At 36.0% G+C, this 22,722-nt stretch overlaps 1 protein-coding gene across 12 annotated transcripts in view; it reads right to left on the reverse strand.

Annotated features, from left to right (window-relative positions):
* The window catches only part of strbp (spermatid perinuclear RNA binding protein), a 195,103-nt gene that overhangs the window by 25,305 nt on the left and 147,076 nt on the right, over window positions 1-22,722 (reverse strand). For 6 of the 12 annotated variants that reach the window (XM_087270222.1, XM_087270223.1, XM_087270226.1 and 3 more), the window contains exons 7-13: window positions 21,028-21,119; window positions 20,491-20,586; window positions 18,124-18,235; window positions 13,126-13,223; window positions 8,458-8,563; window positions 6,047-6,130; window positions 3,708-3,916 (exon numbers count right to left, since the gene is read on the reverse strand). In XM_087270222.1, the coding sequence (XP_087126348.1) occupies window positions 3,708-3,916; window positions 6,047-6,130; window positions 8,458-8,563; window positions 13,126-13,223; window positions 18,124-18,235; window positions 20,491-20,586; window positions 21,028-21,119 (797 nt within the window). Of the gene's footprint in view, window positions 1-3,707; window positions 3,920-6,046; window positions 6,131-8,457; window positions 8,564-13,125; window positions 13,224-18,123; window positions 18,236-20,490; window positions 20,587-21,027; window positions 21,120-22,722 lie in introns of all 12 variants that reach the window. The other 6 variants (XM_087270220.1, XM_087270221.1, XM_087270224.1 and 3 more) reach the window with 1 other exon arrangement.

A 22,722-nucleotide genomic window follows, 5' to 3' on the forward strand; every position in this document is an offset into this window, starting at 1 on the left:
AGGCTGTAAATTACAGGTAACGTTAATAATGTTGTAAATAACATTCAGTTTGTGGCACAGAGTGATCGTTTGGGAGTTGCGGGAAGTGAACCGCACTTAGCAGTGGAAATGAAACCGAAAGCACACACAGTGTTGCCAGATGTAGCTGACTGATTCCAGCCCCAAAAGTATCCAAAACCCGCCAAATTGCAAAAATACCCACCCAGTCTTCTGCATTCACGAAAATCATGTCAGTGACAGATTTTAAACAGACAATTATAGATTGTAAGCATATGTCTCAAACACAATAATTCAACATCAGAATTATCATCAGCATTAATGACCAGGACAAATCTAAAGTCTGTTCAAGTCCACCATTCCAAGTCTATGGAAAATTTAGCATTTTAACCAACAGTACAACTACACAAAGCATATTGCTATTTTACCATATGTTTGAGAATAACAATAATAATAGCCCACTCATATTTGCCTTCATTTTACATCTACAGAATCGTGAGAAAATCATGATCTTTATTTTAGGCAAAAAAATCGTGATTCTCATTTTAGCCAGAATCGTGCATCTTTAATTTATATATATATATATATATACATACAACAGTTCTGTCTGGTTCTTGAACTCAATTGGCCATAAAATATTAAGGTAATATTAGCTCTTCTACAACCTCTTAACCCTTCTTTATTACTCCGCCCACATAAGAGTGACAGCAGATCAATAAACTCACAACAGTTTGACAAATATTGCTGCTGTTGGACAACATAATGTATTGAGGCTTTTTAGGCGCGAATGTAGTTGTTTAGATGGCAACTATGCAGTTTATTTATAAGGATAGTGTCTATTTTAAATATTTATAATATCTGAGATTCAGCGAGTCTTCCTGTCATACTGAGCAGATCAAAGACGATTGATTTCGCCGTAGGATGGCGACAGAGACCGCAAAATAAGTTACTATGGGAGAAAAACAGCATTTTATTAACATATATTACAAACTACAACTAAACAAATCATTACATAACAGGTAAGTGACATTGTATTTTGTAGTGCTATTTTGTATATACAATAGTAATTTGGTAGTGTTTGCTTTGGCTCTTTCTTAGGCAAACTTAATTTTTTTGAGTCTATCTTACATCTCAATAAACAAGTTGAATTAAATGAGCACTATACTGTACTGTATGTCTCTGGTAACGCGGCTCTACTTTCAGTTTAACTGCACTGCTTTGCCATCAGAGGCTCATATATCTGCATACCGTGTCTCAGATTTAGTGTGGTTTTACACAGGGGGAAAGGATATCATAAGAGCGCCAGTGTTCATTTGTCAGTCTGACCCAGATTGGGGCTGTTGGTGGCGTTAATGTCTCTGCTTTCACAGAAAGAGGATTAGTGCGGTCCTACACTCCACAGCCTTTGTTCACATGCACTCTGGGATTACATACATTTGAGCCCTTTTGCATCCTGCGTGTGTGTGTCTGTGTGTGTGTGTGTCTGTGTGAAAGAACCGGTTTTCCTAAAGAAAGCAACCCACTGTAATCTTCTATACAGTCCTGTTACATTAACCATCTACAAATCTATTTCAGAAAAGCTCATGTATAATGCTAAATGATGGATTTAACCAGGATTGAGTATAAAGCTTAACATTTAACAAGAGCTCAACAGACGTTCAGTACTAGTTCAACAGAATGCTCTTGAAAATGACTTGCTAGAAAAAACTAATGTATGCCTTCTTCAGTTATTAAGATGTAGTAGTAGTAGTAGTAGTAGAAGTAATTACTACTACTGCTGCTGCTGCTACTACTACTACTACTACTACTACTACTTCTACTTTTACTAGTAATAATAATAATAATTATTATTATTAACAGGACATCACAGTTGCGCAGTGATTAGCACAGTTCGTTCTTCGGCTGGGTCAGTTGGCATTTCTTTGTAGAGTTTGCATGTTCTCCTTGTGTTGACGTGGGTTTCCTCTGGGTGTTCCGGTTTCTCTTACATTCCAAAGACATGCTCCATAGTTGATTTGGGTAGGTTAAAGTTGTCTGTGGGGTATGTGAGTGAATGAGTGTGTATGGATGTTTCTCAGTGATGGGTTGCGGCTGGAAGGGCATCCGCTGCATAAAACATGTGCTGGATAAGTTGGCGGTTCATTCTGCTGTGGCAACCCTAGATTTATAAAGAGACTAAGCCCATAAGAAAATTAATGAATTTTTTTTTTTTTTTTTAATTAAAAAAATATGATTTTATGAGAAATACTAATTTAATAGAAATACTAGAGAAATACTAATTTATAAATACTATTACAGTATTTATATTACAATTAATAATATTAAATAATAAACATGAAATACTACACAAGTAATATTTTACATTATTATTATTATTGTTACTATTATTATTTCTATTGATGCTTCATAAACTTGATTTTAAGTAAAACATTATGATACTACTTTTGTTTTGACAAATATTAATATTAATGAATAAACATTAAATATTAATATGTTGTATTATTATTATATTACTTTTATTACAATTACTTTATCAATTATTGTTGTTGTTTCAAAAACAAATTTTTTTATTACAATTGCTAATATTATTGCAAAACGCAAAACATGAAAAACTGCAAAAGATTTGTTTAAAAAGTTTCTATTTTAAATGATTATTATTATTGATAGTATTATTTACAATTGTTATTGCTATTATATTACTTTTATGAATACATAATTTTAGTATAATAATAATGATAATAATGATGAAGATTATGATGATAAAATAAATAATAATAATAATAATAATAATTTGTTTGAATTGTGTTACAGAGTTCAAGACCTTTAAATAAATTACTTACAAAAAACATATAAATAAAATAAAACAACTCCCTTTAAATCATTTGACCCACTTTTCATAATGTAGTTCATTCTAAATAAAGGAATCAAGTCTTTAAATACAGTTTTATGAATATATTATCTAACTATTAACCCTTTTTAATGATGTTGTCCATATTTTGTAAACACAGAAAAAAACAGATGCTTTGCTATCTGATAAATCAATCAGTTAACTAAAACTGAACAGCTCAAACAGCCGTTATTGTAGTTGAAATTGTAAAAAGATATAAAAGTATTTATATATATATATATATATATATATATATATATATATATATATATCTATCTATCTATCTATATATATATATATATATATATATATATATATATATATATATATATATATATATATATATATATATATATATATATATATATCCCTTTTATTTAATGTGACAGAGCAAAAAATAAGAAGGAAAAAAACAGGTCAACAGTGTAAGAAAATTAAATCCACACTACTTGCGTCAGAACTGTGGCTTCAAATTAATATTTGGTGAAGGATTAATTCACTCTAAAATACAGCAAAAGCTCTGTCATCATTTACTCACCTAAACTCATATGACTGTGTTCGGTGCGTAGAACACAAAAGAAGAAATTAGGCAGAATGTCCAAGCTGCTCTTTTCCATTCAGTATAGTGTATACATCTACAGATTTTAAAACACTTGTAATATAAACCACTTTAACTGCATGGAGGAGAATAGCTTGGACACTGATTACTTTCTTCAGGCAGAGGTTGTAGAATAACATAAAGGCAAGTAAAAGATGACAAAATACACATTTTTGAGTGAAGTAATCCTTCCGTTATGTTCACTGCTCTGATCACAAGATGTACCTTTACTGCCACGTGCAACTTGGCGGTCTTCTTGGAGGATCCCGAGGCTTCGTAAACAGTGCCGTCGACGTCTACGGACATGGTGAAGACGGGGGCGTGAACCGGACCTGACTGAGACAGCAGTTTGTACTGCAGCCCCGGCCGGATCTGGTTCAAGCGCATCAGAGCGTTCATGGGCTGATTGGAGTCTATTGCTTTACTGTCAAGAACTGCTGGAAGGGAAAGAGGACAGAAATAAACCTCAGTGATTACGGCGAAAAGGAAGCAGTCTTTAGATACACAGCTCATCGTGTGACTTTTTGCTATCGCTTCGTTCCATCAGCCAGCTAATTGCCGAATTCTGCTGCTTTGAAAGCCATTTATTTGAGTCCGGCGAGGAGCACAGGCTGGGGACAGCAGCGCGGCTCCAAGAGAAACTAAGAATCAATGGCATTGATTTCCCAAAGGCTGTCTGCTTCCTGTACTGTATGTGAAAGTGGGAGATGGAGGCACAGCGGGAGAGTGTAGGAACGGCGGCAAATAAAAGAGTGGAGTGACATCTGAACAGTTTACTTGAGAGAAAGCAGGTAAGATATTAGATATTGTGACGCAATGCTGCCCAAATAAATAATAAAAAAAAAAGAGTCAGGGACATATATATATATAAAAAAAGATTTTTAAAAAATCAGATTGTTACTTGATCTGTATAGAAAGAGGGGAAAAGCTTTTATAGTCAAACTGGGGTGAATTAAAGAATGATCAGATGTAGATTACTGTAGAAGCGTTTCCTTATTGGCTTAATACAGAGGAGTATATTGTTTAAAGAAGACAGCACACAGTACTGACTAAATGCATTAAAGGGCACCTATTTTACCCCTTTTTCAAAATTTAAGATAAGTATTTTGTGTCTCCAGAAAGTACTGTAAAGTGTCAGCTCAAAACACCCATCAGATTATTTATTATAGCTTTCAGAATATTGGATTTTCTGCTTTGAACACTATGTAGCTGTTTTTGTGGCCTGTGCCTTTAATGCTAGTTCTCCCCGCCCACCATCCTCTGCATCTGTCAGAGTGTGCCTCAATCTCCTTCACATAAACATCACAGTAACAGATATAAAGGAAGCAGATCTCACATAATGTTTGTGAGAAATACTACAGTAAGAAGGATTACTTGATGTTTTTGTTGTGGGGTTAATTCAAGCCTTTCTGCAATGATGAGTCACACACAATGTCATTACAAAGTTCACATGCACACAGAGCGCTCGTTTCACTTTGCACTGTTTTTGCACAGCAAATGTGACAGGATACACATTACACAGGATACAGCATCCACTGCTGTATGGATATCTGTAATGTTAATGTACAAAATAAACCTGATTTGATGTCCACAAAGGATTTAACCATCTTCTTTTTTAATTGTACTGACATGCGGCTGTGGTGATAAAGTAAAGACGGTAAAATCACTGTAATTAATTACAAACTTGCTCTGTTTTAAAAACATTTCAAACTTGTAAAACTCATTCTTGATCACATTTGATGATGACTGATGATCACAGTAAGCTGAACAAATCTTTTAATCCAGGTTGCTTTGCGCACGTCCTGTCTTGTTGATATGATTATACGCGTTACTATGGAGACATGTTAATACTCGGCTGTCAATCAATTCGATGGGCAGAGAAACCGCACTCCTACGTTACATTGAGGCGAGCCTCAAAATGGGAGGGATTTGGATCCTATTTTAACATCAGGAAATAAAAAAAGACACTTATTGTGTTTATACACACTATACCTGCACATAGTTTTGTCCAAACAGCTTACAAAAGATGATTGTCATCATAAATGCATTTTTAAAGAAAAAGTTTACCCAAAACTGAAAACATTGTTATTGTTTACTCACCTTTTGTCACAAACCTATTTGATTTTCTTTCTTTTTTTGAATGCAAAAGATTATATTTTGGAAAATGCTGAAAACCTGTAGTGATTTGTTTTTCTTACTATGGAAGACAACAGTTCCAGGTCTCTAACATTTTTGAAAATGGTTCAAAAATTTTAATTTATACCTTATTTTATACCTTATTTTGTGTTCAACAATAAAAAAAGAAATTCAAAGGTTTGGAACCACTTGATCGTGAGTAATTGTTAATTGTAGGTTGAACAATCTATTTAAACTGACTGACACTTAAAAAACAACAACAATAATGTTACCTTAACAAAACAATGTAATGATAACAAATAAGACACACATAATTTTTCCATATTATTTGGATTCAAATACACAATTATTTAACCCAACCACACAAAATGGCAGATCCCAAATCATTAATCTGACCTTTATATCAGTCTATCATTATTCAGACTTACCTTTTCTCAGGTTGCGTTTCATCTTTTTGATGAGGTCTTTGTCATCCATCAGACCATCTTCATAAGGTCTCTTCAGCCCTAGACCTGTTACAACAGGAGAGTTAATTTGCTAATGATAACACACAAGCAATGAACTACTCTGCAAGTCGGCACTCCAGTCCTGTTTATTCAATAGCACTTACAGTAGTACATAAACATACAATTATTTAAAAGTAAGCAGTTTATAGTAGTAAACATGAACAACTAACCAGTGCCTACTATCAGATTTACACTCAATAGCTCTTACAACAGCTCTTAAGTGTTCGTGTATTTACTTGCATTAAAATAACTAAATTAAATACATTTTGCTTAACCAGAGAGGAAGGTGGAGCCTCAGAGCCACACTGACCAATTTTATAAACTCCACACACCAATGGTAGATCAAATGTGTTTATAAAATGTAATAGCACTCCAATCAAACTTTGTTTTGGCCTGATTTTGTTAAAAACACAAAAGTTACACGAGTTGGTGCTGACATTTTGCTTGAGATATATCATGGTATACACAAAAGTTACACGAGTTGGTGCTGACATTTTGCTTGAGATATATCATGGTATACTGTCTAAGCCTAGTTGAAACCATCACAATTATGGGGAGGAAATTAGCTTTATATGATAGAATTATGTACATAACAAGTGTTAGAAAATTGATAATAAAAAAGCTTTAGCTTATTAAAATTAATACAGAAATCAAATCAAGTCATAAAATCTTGTTCACTTTTAATCACAGTGTTAAATAAAGTTACTATAATTATTTAGCGAAGAGCAGCGTAACTCTCATTTTGTTCCACTGTTTTGTTCGATAACAGAGATGTCACTTTAAGAATTCACAGATCTATAATGAAAGTATTTAATTATTATCATAACTGTTTCTGCTCATTTAAGACAAAATCATTTGTGTTGAAAATAAAACACGCCAGGACGGACATGTTTACATATTATTAAGTGTATTTGTCTGTTTAAAAACCCACCCAAATCCAAAGGTTTCCACTTTCGTTCCACTTCAAATCACCTGTATACCAAAGCTAATCCGGGAACTGTGTCTTAAAGTTTTAAGTCCACTTTTGTTTTAAGTCTACCTCAGAATTAAGAAAAAGCATCTCAGGTCTCTTGCCCTGTCTATTTCAACCATTAGCCCTGTTGGTAATTTGAAGGATTTGGGCGAACATAGCAGCACGGCGATGTGTCTAAATGTAAACAAACTCAACTGATAAAAGACAAAGTCCGCCATTCTGCAATTCTCATACTGCTCTCCCAGCAAAAATGCTTGCTGCACACATACAGCTTTGCTGTATCGGCCCTGACAGCATCGCGGGGAAAAACATGCAACAACCCCCATAGATCATGGAAACAAACACATACAACCCTTCATGAACGGCTAAATACTATGTGCGGTGGGTCAGTGGACGCAGTTTCATCCCGTCATCAACATAGGGGGCATCACAGCTTGGCACTGGCAGGTCTGTCTTACCTTTGGAAAGCCCGTGCAGTCATGAATAATTAAGAAACAGGCTCTTCTCATAGGATAAGAAAACCCTGCTTTGAATAATAATGAGAAACCACTGCATCATCACTCCACTTGCAGTTTTGTGCTGTCACCGATTTTAATCCCGCCCCAAAAATTATTTTAAATCCAGAAGATGTAATTAGCTATCCAACGCTCAAAATTATCCAGTTTTCCCCACAATTAAAGCTGACAGATGCTAACATTGTCTTAACTGATGCTCAACACACACAAATCTGTTAAAATATTTTTAAAAAGTACTCAAGGGTTTCTTAAATCTTTAAAACAGAGCGCGTCGGTCAGTCAGCAATGTTACTAATTCACATGGTGTATAGGAAGGGTGACAGTCAACGCATAGCTTTAATGGAAATTAAGTGAATATTAATTTGAATAAAACAAATCAAAAGCATAATTCTCTTGAACAATTCTCACAATTATATCTCTTTTGAGATCGGTGCTTTGATGCTACTTTGACTTTTTATTGAAAGATTACAAATATATAGAGGAAAAACGGGAAATACTAAATAAAATAAACGGGATGATAGCGGGATAGAATTTTAAAATACATGGAGAATCCCAGCAAGAGTAGATAGTAGTTTTTAATTTTTAGGTAAACTATGCCTTTAGAGCTCTATAATTTTCACAATTTTTAACCAACAAATTACTTAATAATAATTTAGACTAGACAACAGACACCTTCCACACATTAAACCTGGGAAATCACTGTGAAATTACCAGACGAAGCTTTAGTAGAATACCATTCATCATTTACAAAATACCAGTAAATTTTAAATACCAGTAAAAATGCTGATGCTTTGCACAATTACATAGAAAACAATATAAAACACATTTTAGTTATGTCTGCTCACCTTCCTTATCTGACCAGGGGTATTTCTGTGAAGGTTTACTTGAGGGAAGAGGGTCCATATCCAAGACCTTATAGATCTGTCCAAAAGCCATGAGCCGCAAAGCATGCTGGAAACAAACAAACAAAAAAAACACACACAAAAATGTATCAAATTATCAAAGCATAGACCAAAAGGATCGGCCCCTAAAAAAAAAAATCTTAAAAAGTGCCCTGAAGAAACACACACACACACACACGCTTGCAAATCTTTTTTTTTTTTTTTAATAATAAAGCAATAACTCTCTGCTTGAGCCGAGAGACCGCCTGTAGACGAGGACTTCCAGGCACTGAATCACCCCGTTCAGAAGAATTATGGGGTACTGCCGCACAAATAATTCATGCTACAACTAACTCACATTAACTCATCCCAACAGATATTGACAAAGCTGTTTGGTTTAGTTGCAGCCTATTAGGAGAGGCACCATAGAGTTTGGGTGCAATAAAATGAAAAATGAAAAATGTCTGTGAGCCCCTTATGAGAAACCCTTTTAATTACAGCAATCAGAATATCTACATCACTGATATACTTACAAAAGGAAAAATCTTGGTACACGTTCCCATACATAAACATTTATTAAAGACATGTCTATAGGCCTTGTTGGAATAGCAATGTAAGAGGTGGTTATGTTTGTAATTCATCTGATAATTTTATTGTTATTTTTATTATTTTTTAAATAAATAATATATTTTACTAATTTATTATATCATTTATTTTGAGAAAATAATAATTACATCATTTTTTATGTACACTAAAGCTCACATTTAGGGTTTTGTTTTTGAAGTAAACCTTTTCTTTTTTTCCTGATAATAAAATAAGTGTTGCATTTTAGAGTGTAGGTCCTCCAATCGTTATAAATATTTAAAAATAAATATAAAATAAAATATTTTTAATTTTAAATAAATTTTATTTAATAAAAAATAATTAAAAATTTCATAAAATTTAAAATATATAAAATATTTTACACTCATTTACACATTTAGCACTAAGATTAAAACAGATGCTAATCAGTAAACATTTAGTTTGAGTCCAAGCTCTACTATTTGCTGCTGCTAGCAAAGTGATTTTAGGTTAATAAGCAATAATGACATTTTAACGAAGATAAATATAACTTCCCTGCCTATAAATTGACGCAAATCATCTTGAACTCATGAAATCTCCACCACAGAGTAAATTACAGGTATAAACACGGTCTAATGACAGAAACTCTCTCCTGAATGCAGTATCTCTGTAGGTAAGCCATACAGTATCACCGCATTGCATCTCATTTATGAATACGGCAAACTGCAGTATAAACAAATCCTCATTTACATCAGCAAACCAACACCCCCCCACCCCCAAAAAATTTAAGGAAAGTAGGAGATGAGGCAAGCAAAAGCATACATAATAAACTATTATTTTCCCCAAAACTTACTACGCTTCAATTTTTATGTTTTTTTTTCTCTTTTTTAACAAGGAAATAATAAAATAGGATGGATGTGTTAAGCAATAAAGCTCTGAGCTTCAGTGCTGTGTGTAGATTTAGTTGTGTGTATAAGTGTGTGTGTGAGAGACTGAACCTCTTCGATCTGCTGCAAAACAATTAGGCACATTGTGATTCTGATCTCGACTGCACAAGGGTTCAAAGGAAAAGAGCTCAGAGATGCAGCGCACACATGCAACCATGCACACACGCACACACACACACACAGACACACACAGACACACACAGACACACACAGACACACACAGACACACACACACACACACACACACACACACACACACACACACACACACACACACACACACACACAATCCTCTAGGCAGGAGTAAAGATTCACGGGCTGATGCCGTATCATTTTCCCACACTCATTAGAGAGCCAATCATCAAGGTGCTCTGCTGAAATGTGTGTGTGTGTGTGTGTAAGGGTTGGATGATACATGGAATAATAGAAATGCTTTGAATAAGATTATGCTGGTGATATAAAAAATAAACAATTTGACTGTGCTGATGTTTTTTAGAGGGTGTTGTTAAAGATTTCTATATATCTATCTATCTGTCGATCAATCTGTCAGAGAGACTGTATGGCCTTAAAAACTGTAATCATTATTCATTCATTCATTTTTTTTCAGCTTAGTCTCTATTTCAGAGGCCGCCACAGTGGAATGAACCACAAACTATTTCAGCATGTTTTTTAAGCATCGGATGCCCTTTTAGACGCAACCCAGTACTGGGAAACACCCAAACACACTCATTCTCACACACACACAAACACACACTCTACACTATGGTTAATTTAGTTTATTCAATACACCTATATAGCATTTCTTTGGAATGTGCAGGAAACCGGAGCACTCGGAGGAAACCCTGCTGGCACTTTTATTAATATATAAAATGAGTGTGGCAAAAGTATCTGAAGATACATATTTCATATGCATATTGTTAAACTGATCTGCATGTATTAATGTGATAAGTGTAAACAATAATTCTCTTTCAAGTTGTTGAATTGAATAACGTTCTGACGGAAGGGATGTTGGTAACTGTAATTAAGGTAAACATGACTGCAATGATAAAGAGATATTACAACATTATGCATGAATGCATTTAAGTAATACTGACTCTTTTAGATAACCTTTATATCTTTTTGCTGTCTTGAATGGTGCAGTATGCAAGTTTTTGACTCTTCTACAGTATAAAAATACAATAATATGTTTGCAGATATTTAAGAAACAGGGTTGAGGGGTGTTGCAAGGGCCCCTAATATTATCTCTGGGGTCCCCAAATTGAATAGATCCTTAGAAACGTCCAAGCTTCCCCCCACCTAGCGGTGCCCCTGCCAAAAATAAGCAATTTGGTTGTTTGCACCAGACGAAACACAATTGAAATTTAAATAGTCATTCAGAAGCATAGAATAGTGTTCTTGCTGCACTCCAACAAAATGATAAGGTTTTTGATTTAATTAATACATATTAAACCTCTTTAACGTTATTAAATATACATGCTGAATCACTAATATGTGTTGGTTTGCACTGAGGGTGCTTTCACACCTGTGAATCGATTCAGTTGTTCCGAAACAGAGATTACAATTGTTACATTGTTGCTCTTTGCTCTTGGAGCGGTTCGCTTTCACACTGCAAAGTTTCTAATCGGACCAAAAGAGCTAAAACAAGTCACGTGCGAGTAAACTCTCTTCACATTGGTCAGGGTCAGGGTTTATTTTATTTTGCAGTGTCCCGCTAAGCTGTCAAGAGAGGTGGTGATTGACAGGGTGCGCGCGCGTGACGTGTCTGAGGAGAGACGTGGTAGGGAGGGGTAAAAAGGGTGCTGTCAAGATAAACATTCATCGTTTCATTTTCTTTTCGGCTTAGTCCCTTTATTCATCAGGGGTTGCTACAGTGGAAAAGTCGCCAACTTATGCAGCAAAGGTTATACACAGTGAATGCCCTTCCAGCCACAAGCCAACACTGGGAAACACCCATACACTCTTGCATTCATACACATATACTACGGACAATTTAGCTTAGCCAATTCACCTATACCACATGAATTTTGGACTGTGGGGGAAACCGGAGCACACGGAGGAATCCAGTGCGAACACAGGGAGCACATGCAAAATCCACACAGAAATGCCAACTTCTTGCTGTAATGCGATCATGTTACCCACTGCGTCACCGTGACACCCCTCATTATGATATCTCGTGCGATTAGGACTTCAAGTTACGCCCCACTTTTGGGGCCGCATACAGACTTGTGTTTGTGCATCGTGCTACCCACTGCGCCACCAAGAGGCCCAAGTTAAACAATATATGTATAATATCACTATATGTGTGCGTGTATTTGATTTATACAATCAAAAAAGCATTATGCAAGCGCTTATTTGCAGAAAATGACAGTAGAAAATGACAACACAATTTTAACATGTAGCAAGGATCTAAATTTTGTTCTCTTTTTTCTCCTTTTCTGCAAATACATACTAAAATTTTATAAATATGATATAAATTATAATAATCTTGTTTGAAAAGCCACTTTATTAGTACTGTAATTTATAAAATAAAATGCAAATGAACATTTACTCAAAAAACATACTGTGCATTTTAATGGAAAATCAAAACAAATGATATTAAGATTTTTCAAATTTTGCTCTATATTTGTCTTTAGCTCAACTGCATATTTTCTATATACAGCACTTTGAAACTTTTTGGCAACAACAGTTGTTCATAAAGAAAAAAAATAAAAAATAGATGCAGTTTCAGTCCACCCAGTTTCGGGTTGCCGCCATCCACTGCATAAAGCATATGCCGGAATAGTCAGCAGTTCATTCCGCTGTGCCATACCCTAATAAATAAGGGACTAAGCCAAAGGAAGATGAATGAATGAGTTTCAGTCCACCGCACAGTCAATTTGTATTCATTTAGTGTTGTGACATGACTCACTGCCAACAAGAATATCGTCTACCTTACATATTAGGCTGAATCACTGATAAGACCTGTGTTTATGTGTGTGTGTGTCTGAGACATGACAGCAATCTACACAGCATAGATGAGATAAGCACCTCTGAGAGCACCAAACACACACACACACACACACACACACATCTCCTTTTCTCATTGACACCTGCATCTCACACATATCTCGACACACTGGTTTACCTGTGCATTGGATGTAATAGCCTCTGCCTCCTCATCCGTCATGGCCGACAGGGTGTTCGTTGGCTCCTTCTCACAGGGATCATGCAATCCTGGTCCACCTGAGGAATACATTTAATAAAACATATGATTTATCCAACCGAGAAAGCCACAAGTTTCAGTCTTTAGCGAGTAACGCTCCATCACTGCAGGTGAGGTGTTAATTAAACTTTAAAGCGAGCCTTTCATTGCTTAAACTATGCCCTGCAGGTACAATACAAATATATATATATATATATATATATATATATTATGCTCAACTAAGTGTATATATATCATTGTGGGAAGGGCTTATTTCCTATGCGAGCTGATTCTATATTAATGTCTGCATCTCATTATTAATGAATAACTGAGAAAAGAGTATAAGTGTGGTGAGCGATGGACTAGTTATGTCAAGACTAGATAAATGAGGCTCCATTATTCCTCTGGGCCACAGACAGGAACTAGAGCTTTGCGAATGAAAGCCAGATCTGATAGTGACACCACTGCTGTCATCAAACTGTGCTGGACATATTCACATTTATCTTGCATATTCATTACATGAGAGGATTTACTGTATGTTTAAATGATTAGGGAATGTATGATCTAGAGTTAATACTTCAATAAATAAAAAGGATATATTTCTACATTTTAGTATTCAAAAGTGTTAACGCTACAGTTCTGACATACTTAAGACCAAGGGCCCTATCATACACCCGGCGCAATAAGGTGCAAGACTTGTTTTGTGCAATTTCTTGCTATTTTCAAACAAGTGCAACCCTAATTTTCACGTTTTGCGCCATGTTGTTAAAATAGCAAATCCCTTTGTGCCACTTTGTGGACTCATGGGTGTGCCGGTCTATAAAAGAGGTGTGTTAAGGCGCATTGTTGGTGGATTGCTATTTTGAGAAGCTGAAATAGACCATGCCATTGACAAAGTAAAAGCTGGTCTGAAGTCAAGCACAGAGGAAGCTAGTTATGTGCCTAATCAGTCTACACGCTTAATAAACACAGGATGTACAGAATACACACATATCTTTACATATGAAAAAAAAAGGCATTCAAATGTTTAGCGCTGTCAAAATTAGTGCGTTAACGCATGCGATTAATTTTAAATAATTAACGCGTTAAAAAAAATTAACGCAATTAACTCAGTTGTAGGTTTTTTGTTACTTCCTGTTGTGGTGGAAGTGTGTTTAACATGCAATAAATGTGGATAAGACCAAGGAAGCACTTTTTGAAGGCAAGTTTCAGTACAAAACAATTAGTCGCATCACCAGGCTCTCCAAAGTTTCATGCAATTTCGGGTGTTTCATTTTTAACTTTCGACTTCTGTTGTAAGTTGATACCGCATGGCGAACAGAAAGAAAATCCTCCGCATTTTATGACTCGATGTTCCTTTAAGGTAATAAAATCACTGCTTAGGCTACACGGTAGAATTTTAATAAGAGTATAATCTTAATCATATTAAAATCGGAGTATTGGTGTCTTATGTGAATGTACTCAGAAAGTCTCAGGTGAAGTCGCGAGCTGTCAGAGACAGGGCATTACTCTGCCTTTCAGCATGAGCCCTCCATGTTTAGCGTGTTTCCTCATTAAACGCAACGAAAGCGTATGCTTTGCATTGTTGTGTCAGAATCCTTGTGAAATACAGTAATACTTAAGGACGCTTAGTTTAAGCAAATTTGATAAACGTGATCATGCGTGTTGAATCTGAGGGGAGTCGCTGCAGTATGGAAGGCCGTTGGGGCCAAAACGTCTGCAGCGCGTTGTGTGTGTGTCTGTGTGTGTGTCTGTGTCAGGCCCGTTGAGGGGTGTTAGGGGTGGAGTGAGCGACGTATCTGAGTAGGGGCGTGTGCGCGCGAGACGTACCTGAAGGACGGTGGGGGTGAGATGCGCGCCACATAGGCTACCTGAAGAGCTAGGATGGATGTGGGGGAGAAATTATCATTCATTTGCGGGCATTTGGGAGTCTCTGTGCACTTGCGGGATACTCCTAGTCTTAGCAATTGGATGAATGTAAAGGAGGATTAAGCAAAATTGTTTCTACTCTATAACTAATGTTCTCAACTCACAGCAATAAAACTTTATAATGAGTTAATGTTTATAATGAACAGTTTGTATTCTATAGTTTATTATTATAATTTTCCATTTTCCATATCTGCAATTCCTGTATTTTGCCATTTTTTTGCAGTCCACTTAGAATCCAACATGGAAATCAATGTTTTCTTTATTGGCATTGATTGTTTTGAAATTTAAATGTCATTAACATGCCTGTGTTTTAATTTCTTTAATAAATATGGCTGTCAAGCCAGGATCTTGATGGTTTATTGTGGGTATGTTGTTTACCCAGAAATCTGTGTTACAAGTTGAACAAAAATTCTAATAAACAATTATATTTTGAATTTAAATAGTTTTTGTCTTGCATTTACATTAATTTTACATTTGAATAGCCAAAATTACAACTTTCAGTATTTTAAATGTGATTAAACGCGACTAATTAAAAAAAAAAAAAGGTGCGATTAATTAGTTAATTTTTTTTAATCGATTGACATCACAAAAAATGTTACAAAAATTATTATTTACTACATAAATATAAACATCACTACCTCCATGCCTTCATCATGTCAGGGGGCTTTTTTAGTTTATCCATGACAATCTGTTATATAACAGTATAATGTTATTGTTATTTATAGCAGCATTATTTATTATATGCATATTTATATTTGTTTTAATTAGGGCTGCCAAATGATAAAAAAATTAACGTAATTAATCACACCTTTTTGTAATTTATCATGAAACGCAATTAATCATGATTAATCACAAAACACCATATTTATTACAGAAATGAAAACAACCCAGGCTCGTTCTGGAAATGTAGCCCCGCGGATGTTTCTAGAGACCGCGAAATACGTCCCGGGAGGTAAATATTTGTGCAGTTTTTGTTTTGGCTTTTTATGCGGTGTTCTCACGTAAAAAGCCATCGGAGACCGCTGTCGAGCGACCGTCTGTCCGACTGACTGACTGATTGACTGGGCGGCCGGCAAATCGGCCGACCCAGCCACCCTCCTCCTCCTCCTTCTTCCCTAAACCCAAGCAACGATTTACAAAAAGCTGTACAGAAAAAGAAAAGCCCTCGTAAGATTTTGACCGCGTTTTCGGATTTCACCGCATTCTCGCCTCGTTACGAACTCTATTTTTTGGATTCTGTTTTTTGTCTTTCCTGATTTCTGGAAATGCTCTTCCGTCTAACCCGGCCGTCACACATGGCCGGCTCCTCCTTCTCAGGGCCTCCGCTCCGCCGATGTAACACGACGAGCTAACCGGACAACTAGTTGTGGCGGGAAAGCCCTCCACACGGAGGAGGTGAGCCTTCAGCCGGCGAGCGCGAAGATGAGTGGCGTCACACCGGCCCGTAGCGTTTGCTTGAAAAAACGAATTGCAGCCATACGTACCTCCGGCCATATAAATCGCGGTCTCCAGAAACGTCCGTGGGGCTATGTTTTCAGAACGAGCTTGGGTTGAATAAAAACACAGGCATTTAAGTGCCATTTGAATTTCAAAACAATCAATGCCAATAACAAACAAAAATGATTTCCATGTTGGATTCTAAGTGGACTACACACACGCATGGTAGAAGCTTAAAGGCAGAGAATAGGGCTGTCTTTGATTGCGATTTGCTTGCGACTTCATCTGTCACTTTCACTACAGTACATTTACATGGACACCAATACTCCACTTTTGTGATTAAAATAAGTAAGTTACGAGTAAGTTTCCACCATTTCCTTACTCAACAAATGTAAAGAAGTAAAAGTAAAGAGAAAGTAAAGAGGCCAAATGGAGAAGGCTCATTCTTTATCATTGCACAGATGGTTTGTTTAACTCGCTGAGTCAGTTTTAATTACAAAGGTCCTCCATGTAAATAGCAAATGCACCATGGCGCAATGTAACTGACTCTTAAAGGGAATGGAAGATATGACAGAACCAGATTGGTTTAATGCACATTATGCTCAAAACACAGCCATAACTCATTAAGAAAATAAGCACAACCCTGTTATTTTTAAGCACATCAATATTATGGAATATACAGTAAGATTTTTGAATGACACTTCAAAAGTTTAATTTTTGGGCATTTAAAAACCACATACTTCCATACTATGTAGTACTCTAAAAACAGCATGTGAATGGAGTAGTATGTCCAAATTCATGAAATGAGAGACATTTCTGGATTGACCTACTACTTCCAGCGAGATTCTGAAGTGCACATCCAATGGATGCTACGCTATAACATGATGCCACATGAGAGAATTAATTTATGAAAATGAAGCAACGCAACTGACATGGGTAGGTCAGTTGATAATGAAAAAATGGCAAATGTAGTACATCTGAGTTCCATTCATACTACTCACATTCATATTATATAGAATGTATTTTTCTTAAACAGTCAAGTAGTACATTTAAATTTAAAGGTCACACTTTACAATAAGGTTTATTAGTTAATGTTAATTATTGCATTTACTAACATAAACAAATAATGAACAATACATCTACTAACTGTATTTGTTCATGTTAGTAAACGTTAGTTAATGAAAATACAGTAGTTCATTATTAGTTCATGTTAACTCATGGTGCATTAACTAATGTGATCAAGCATGGACTTGGATGTCAATAACGCATTAGTAAATGTTCAATTATGATTAATAAATACTGTACATGTGTTGTTTATGATTAGTTCATGTTAGTAAATGCATTAATTAAAAACCCTTATTGTAAAGTGTTACCAATTTAAATGTAGTACCTACTGATTAGTAGGCGATTTTAGACAGCCAAAGAGTTGTGCAAACACCCTACAAAGGAAAGTAACGCAATTGCACTCATAACGGAAGCATTTTAAACTTATCTCCCGAACTTTATTTTACTGATAGTGGGGTTTTCAGATTGAGTACTGAAAATAATACTTTGAGGTTCAGGAGGTTTTCGTACCTGGAAGCAGTATCCCAGAGGCCAGACACTCCATGACCCGACGCAGAGCCTCTCCTGCACCCAGAGGTCTGTTACATGTGGCAATGGCCTTTTCGCATATTAACTCCAAAGGCTGTGGACAAAAGAGTAAGTCATCTGTCAAAGACTAATTCATTACATGATTCTTCAAAAATGGGCCACAAAAAAGAGAGATTAAGTTATTGTAAAGCCATTTAGCTTAATTCTAATATGTAAGCCTCGGATGATCTTGTGACACTGAAGACTGGATTAATAGCAGCTAAGAACTATTTTTGCAGCTTTTACAAATTCAGAACTTTTGTCAAGAGTAAGCCATTGACTTGCATTTCATGAATTACAAGTAAATTAACTATATTTTAATGGTGGCTTTCACTAATTTACTGCTCTATCTTCATTCAATCCCTACTTACAAATATAGAAAAAGAAAATAAGAGACCAATTGACAATTTTCTCTGGATTTGTTAAATACAGGTTTAAGAAAAATGTTTTATTATAATTAAAATTGTATTCTAATTTAGTATAATTTTTGTTTAATTTCATAATGGTTTGACAAATGGGCAGAATAATAAATATCTAGCTATTTCACCAAATATATTTATATATTTAACTCTTCTAAACTTAAAACATTGGTATAAATTGAATATAATAATTTCTGGATTTTGTTTGGAAATAAAAATCGGGCTGATGTCAGAACCCAACGTCAGGCGGACATCAATATACAACCAATAATCAACCAAATATCAATGTCTAATCATGTTACAGACATTGACAGACATTTGACATTGTGTGGACATTACCACTATGACATCTATCAGACGTTGGATTTTGGTCACTTTTCAACACAATCTAATATTAACCAAATATCAACGTAATTTGACGTCGTTATTGGACGTCAAAATAAAGTTGTCCTTAAATACTGGTTAGACATTAAATTATTGTCACCTGACGTCATGATCTAAATCTAATCTAATATTAACGTCTTATGATGTTGTGTGCCTGCTAGGTAGTATCAGACATGCCCCACCTCCTTCAAGAGGCTTCTAATTTGCTGCAGTTGAGCTCAACCACTCTCATTGGCAGAACGGCAATAAAATCAAAATGCTATTGGCTGTTTTTTTAAAATGGGAGGGGTTACACCAGGGGTGTCCAAACTTTTTGGGCCGAGGGCCAGATGCAAAAAAACAAACGTTGTCGCGGGCCAAATTTTACATACATCACACAGACACGTGTATATATATATATATATATATATATATATATATATATATATATATATATATATATATATATATATACAGTTGAAGTCAGAATTGTTAGCCACCCTAAATTATTAGCCCCCGTTTATTTTTTCACCAATTTCTGTTTAACGGAGAGAAGATTTTTTTCCACACATTTCTAAACATAATAGTTTTAGTAACTCATTTCTAATAACTGATTTATTTTATCTTTGCCATGATGACAGTAAATAATATTTGACTAGATATTTTTAAGACACTTCTATACAGCTTAAAGTGACATTTAAAGGCTTAACTAGGTTAATCAAGTTAACTAGTCAAGTTAAGGTAATTAGGCAAGTTATTTTATAACAATGTTTTTTTCTGAAGACTTAAGGGGCTAATAATTTTGACCTTAAACTAGTTCATAAAAAAATTTAAACCGCTTTTTATTCTAGCCGAAATAAAACAAAAGTCTTTCTCCAAAAGAAAAAATATTATCAGACATACTGTAAAAATGTCCTTGCTCTGTTAAACATCATTTGGGAAATATTTAAAAAAGAATAAATAAATCAAAGAGGGGCTAATAATTCAGACTTCAACTGTGTGTAGATAGATAGACAGACAGACAGACAGACAGACAGACAGACAGACAGACAGACAGACAGACAGACAGACAGACAGATAGATAGATAGATAGATAGATAGATAGATAGATAGATAGATAGATAGATAGATAGATAGATAGATAGATAGATAGATCATAACAAGAATATAAAAAAGCTGCTTAATTGAATGCATGTAATAGCGACACCCGGTGGTTATTTATTGAATTACGTTCATTTTTGTATAGCGGGCCAGATTCTATAGATATTTATAAAAAGCCTCGCGGGCCGCCACAAACTTATTGCGGGCCGCAGATGGCCCGTGGGCCGTAGTTTGGACACGCCTGGGTTACACTATGCCCAACCCTCTCTTCGTGTTTCAGTTGAGATTACGTCAGATGTCGAATAAAGATGCATATTTTAAAGCACTTCATGGGACCTTTAATAATTTACTCACCAAATTACAAACGGTTCATCAATTTTACCATTTTGTAACTATACTACCTGCAGTGACAAACTCAAGTACTCACCCATCCTTTAAGAGGCTCCCACGCCGGGACTCTATTGCACATGTGCCTCAGTATCCGCAAGACGATCACGCATGACTTTAGGCCATTAACTCTAGCCTGAGGAAACCAGAAGGAATCACCAATTAAACAACAGACAGCAACAGCATCAACGTCAACCTTTCACCCCCTACTGTACGTCTCTACACCTTGACTATATGTGCTTGTGTGTGTACGTTGAGGTCTGTGTGAGTGATGTGGTTCGGTTCTGGTCCGTGTTGTGCGGATGATCATGGAGGAGGACAGGGCTTATGTCATGGGGTGGGAGAAGGGAAGATATGGTGCAGGAAAAGCACTAGACAAATCCTTCATGATGATGACAAGCGGGTTATGGACAAACAAAAACACAGGCAAAAAAAAAAAAACAATTGCTTTTGTAGCCTTACGATACTTAAACGTTTGTGATGATGTGTCAAGCTGCAAGGAAATCAAAGGGGAAAAAATGGCATGTAGTTTTGGGTCATAAGGCTACAATAACAATGAGAAGAAGTGAGCGCCAACCTGGAACCATTTGGCATGTCGCAGAGAGGCCAACGCCACCAGGCACCTCTGTCTATCCAACAGGTCCGCCGGCTCGCTCGACTCAACGCTCTCTATCGGTGAGAAGAACGGGACAGGAAATCAAATCTCACACGCATAGACACACACACTCTCACACATGTACACGTGATGAGGGAAGGGGCTGTTAAGGCACAGCAGGAGGGAGGAAAGAGGAGGGAGCCAATTGGCTTTGGTGGTCCAGTGCATCCAAAGGAGATGGAAGTTGAGTGCATCTCCTTGGCTGGCTGGAAACTGGAGGAAGGATTCGCTAAAAGTGTTAGCATGGGCCAAATGTTATGAATGGCTAAAACCAGCCTAAAAGAAAAGAAAAGGCTGGATGAGGCTGCTCAATTAGTGTTGGATGTGTCCTAACCAGGTACGCCACAATACGTAAGCAAATCTCATCTTGCTCTCTGATTGGTTTAAAATCACACCGTCTCATCAACTTTGAGGATTATTATATCTATAAACTGATTATTATGAAAGCCTACAGAGTTCAACTTTGTATATAATGGTCATTTTCTTATTAATGATTTGTGAATCTTTAAAGGTGCAGTAGATGATTGTCTTCACAGTTTTTGTTGTGCTGGTTGATAGTCTCTTCTTATTTCAATAGTAATGATTAAAGTAAATTATCTAAATGTATTTATAAGTATGTTTATATTCTGGGTGAGCTATAAGACAAAAAAATATTTATCCAATTAAAATTTCATGGGCTGATAATTCCCACAATTCTAATAAGTAGCTAAAACTGTCTGTCAACAAATGTAGATTTGTACATCAGCGCACCCCTCTTCACACAGATCTGCCATTTACGCGCAGACATGTACGAGAGAGAGAGAGAGAGAGAGAGAGAGAGAAGAGAGAGAGAGAGAGAGAGAGAGAGAGAGAGAGAGAGAGAGAGAGAGAGAGAGAGAGAGTAAGAGGTAAAATCAAATGCTGAATCCAAATTTGTAAAAATCTTGAATCAATATTGGAGTTACTTTTGTACACTGGAGGAAGGACGACACCATGGCTGAAGTATCTTTTTTAGACAGGTAATGTTCTGTTTTAAAAGCATTTTAGTCACGCGAAGCTGATGTAGATTGTGTTGTTACGAATGGGTTATATGCACTGAAATCTTCATCAGCCACTGAAATCTTCATCAGTAAATAGCTTATTCGGTCTGACCTGCTTTACTGAGCTGAAGTTGGTTTTATATTTACATCACATCGTTTCATTTCTGAACTATGACAACCTGTGATGCGCTCCCTATGCTGTGTTTCGTGCTACTTTAAATATTCAGTCTGAAATAGCATGTAAGTATGGCTTAGCATATAGCTTGCAAGGCATAGCTACTTTAGGACAGAACACATGAGACCAGCGATTCTTGCATGCATGAAATATTGCACATTATGACAAGTTTTGCTTGCTACACAATTGAAACGTGCTAGATATAATACAGTTTTTTTGTTTGGAATAGTAGTATCATAAAGTACTATGAAGTTTTCTAACTAACTAAAAACATGATCTAGCAGGTTGTCTGCTGTCATATTTACCCTAATGGTACTCACTGCAGAGCCACATGGGCAAAGCTGAGCTCCAGCAAGGGGAAGATTGAGCTCCAACTCCTCCTTGGTGCACTTCTTCTGCAAGTGATGTCACTGGGTGATTTCA

Source organism: Danio rerio, chromosome 10 (genome assembly GCF_052040795.2).
Source record: "Danio rerio strain M-AB ecotype USA chromosome 10, GRCz13ab, whole genome shotgun sequence".
NCBI classification, from domain to species: domain Eukaryota; kingdom Metazoa; phylum Chordata; class Actinopteri; order Cypriniformes; family Danionidae; genus Danio; species Danio rerio.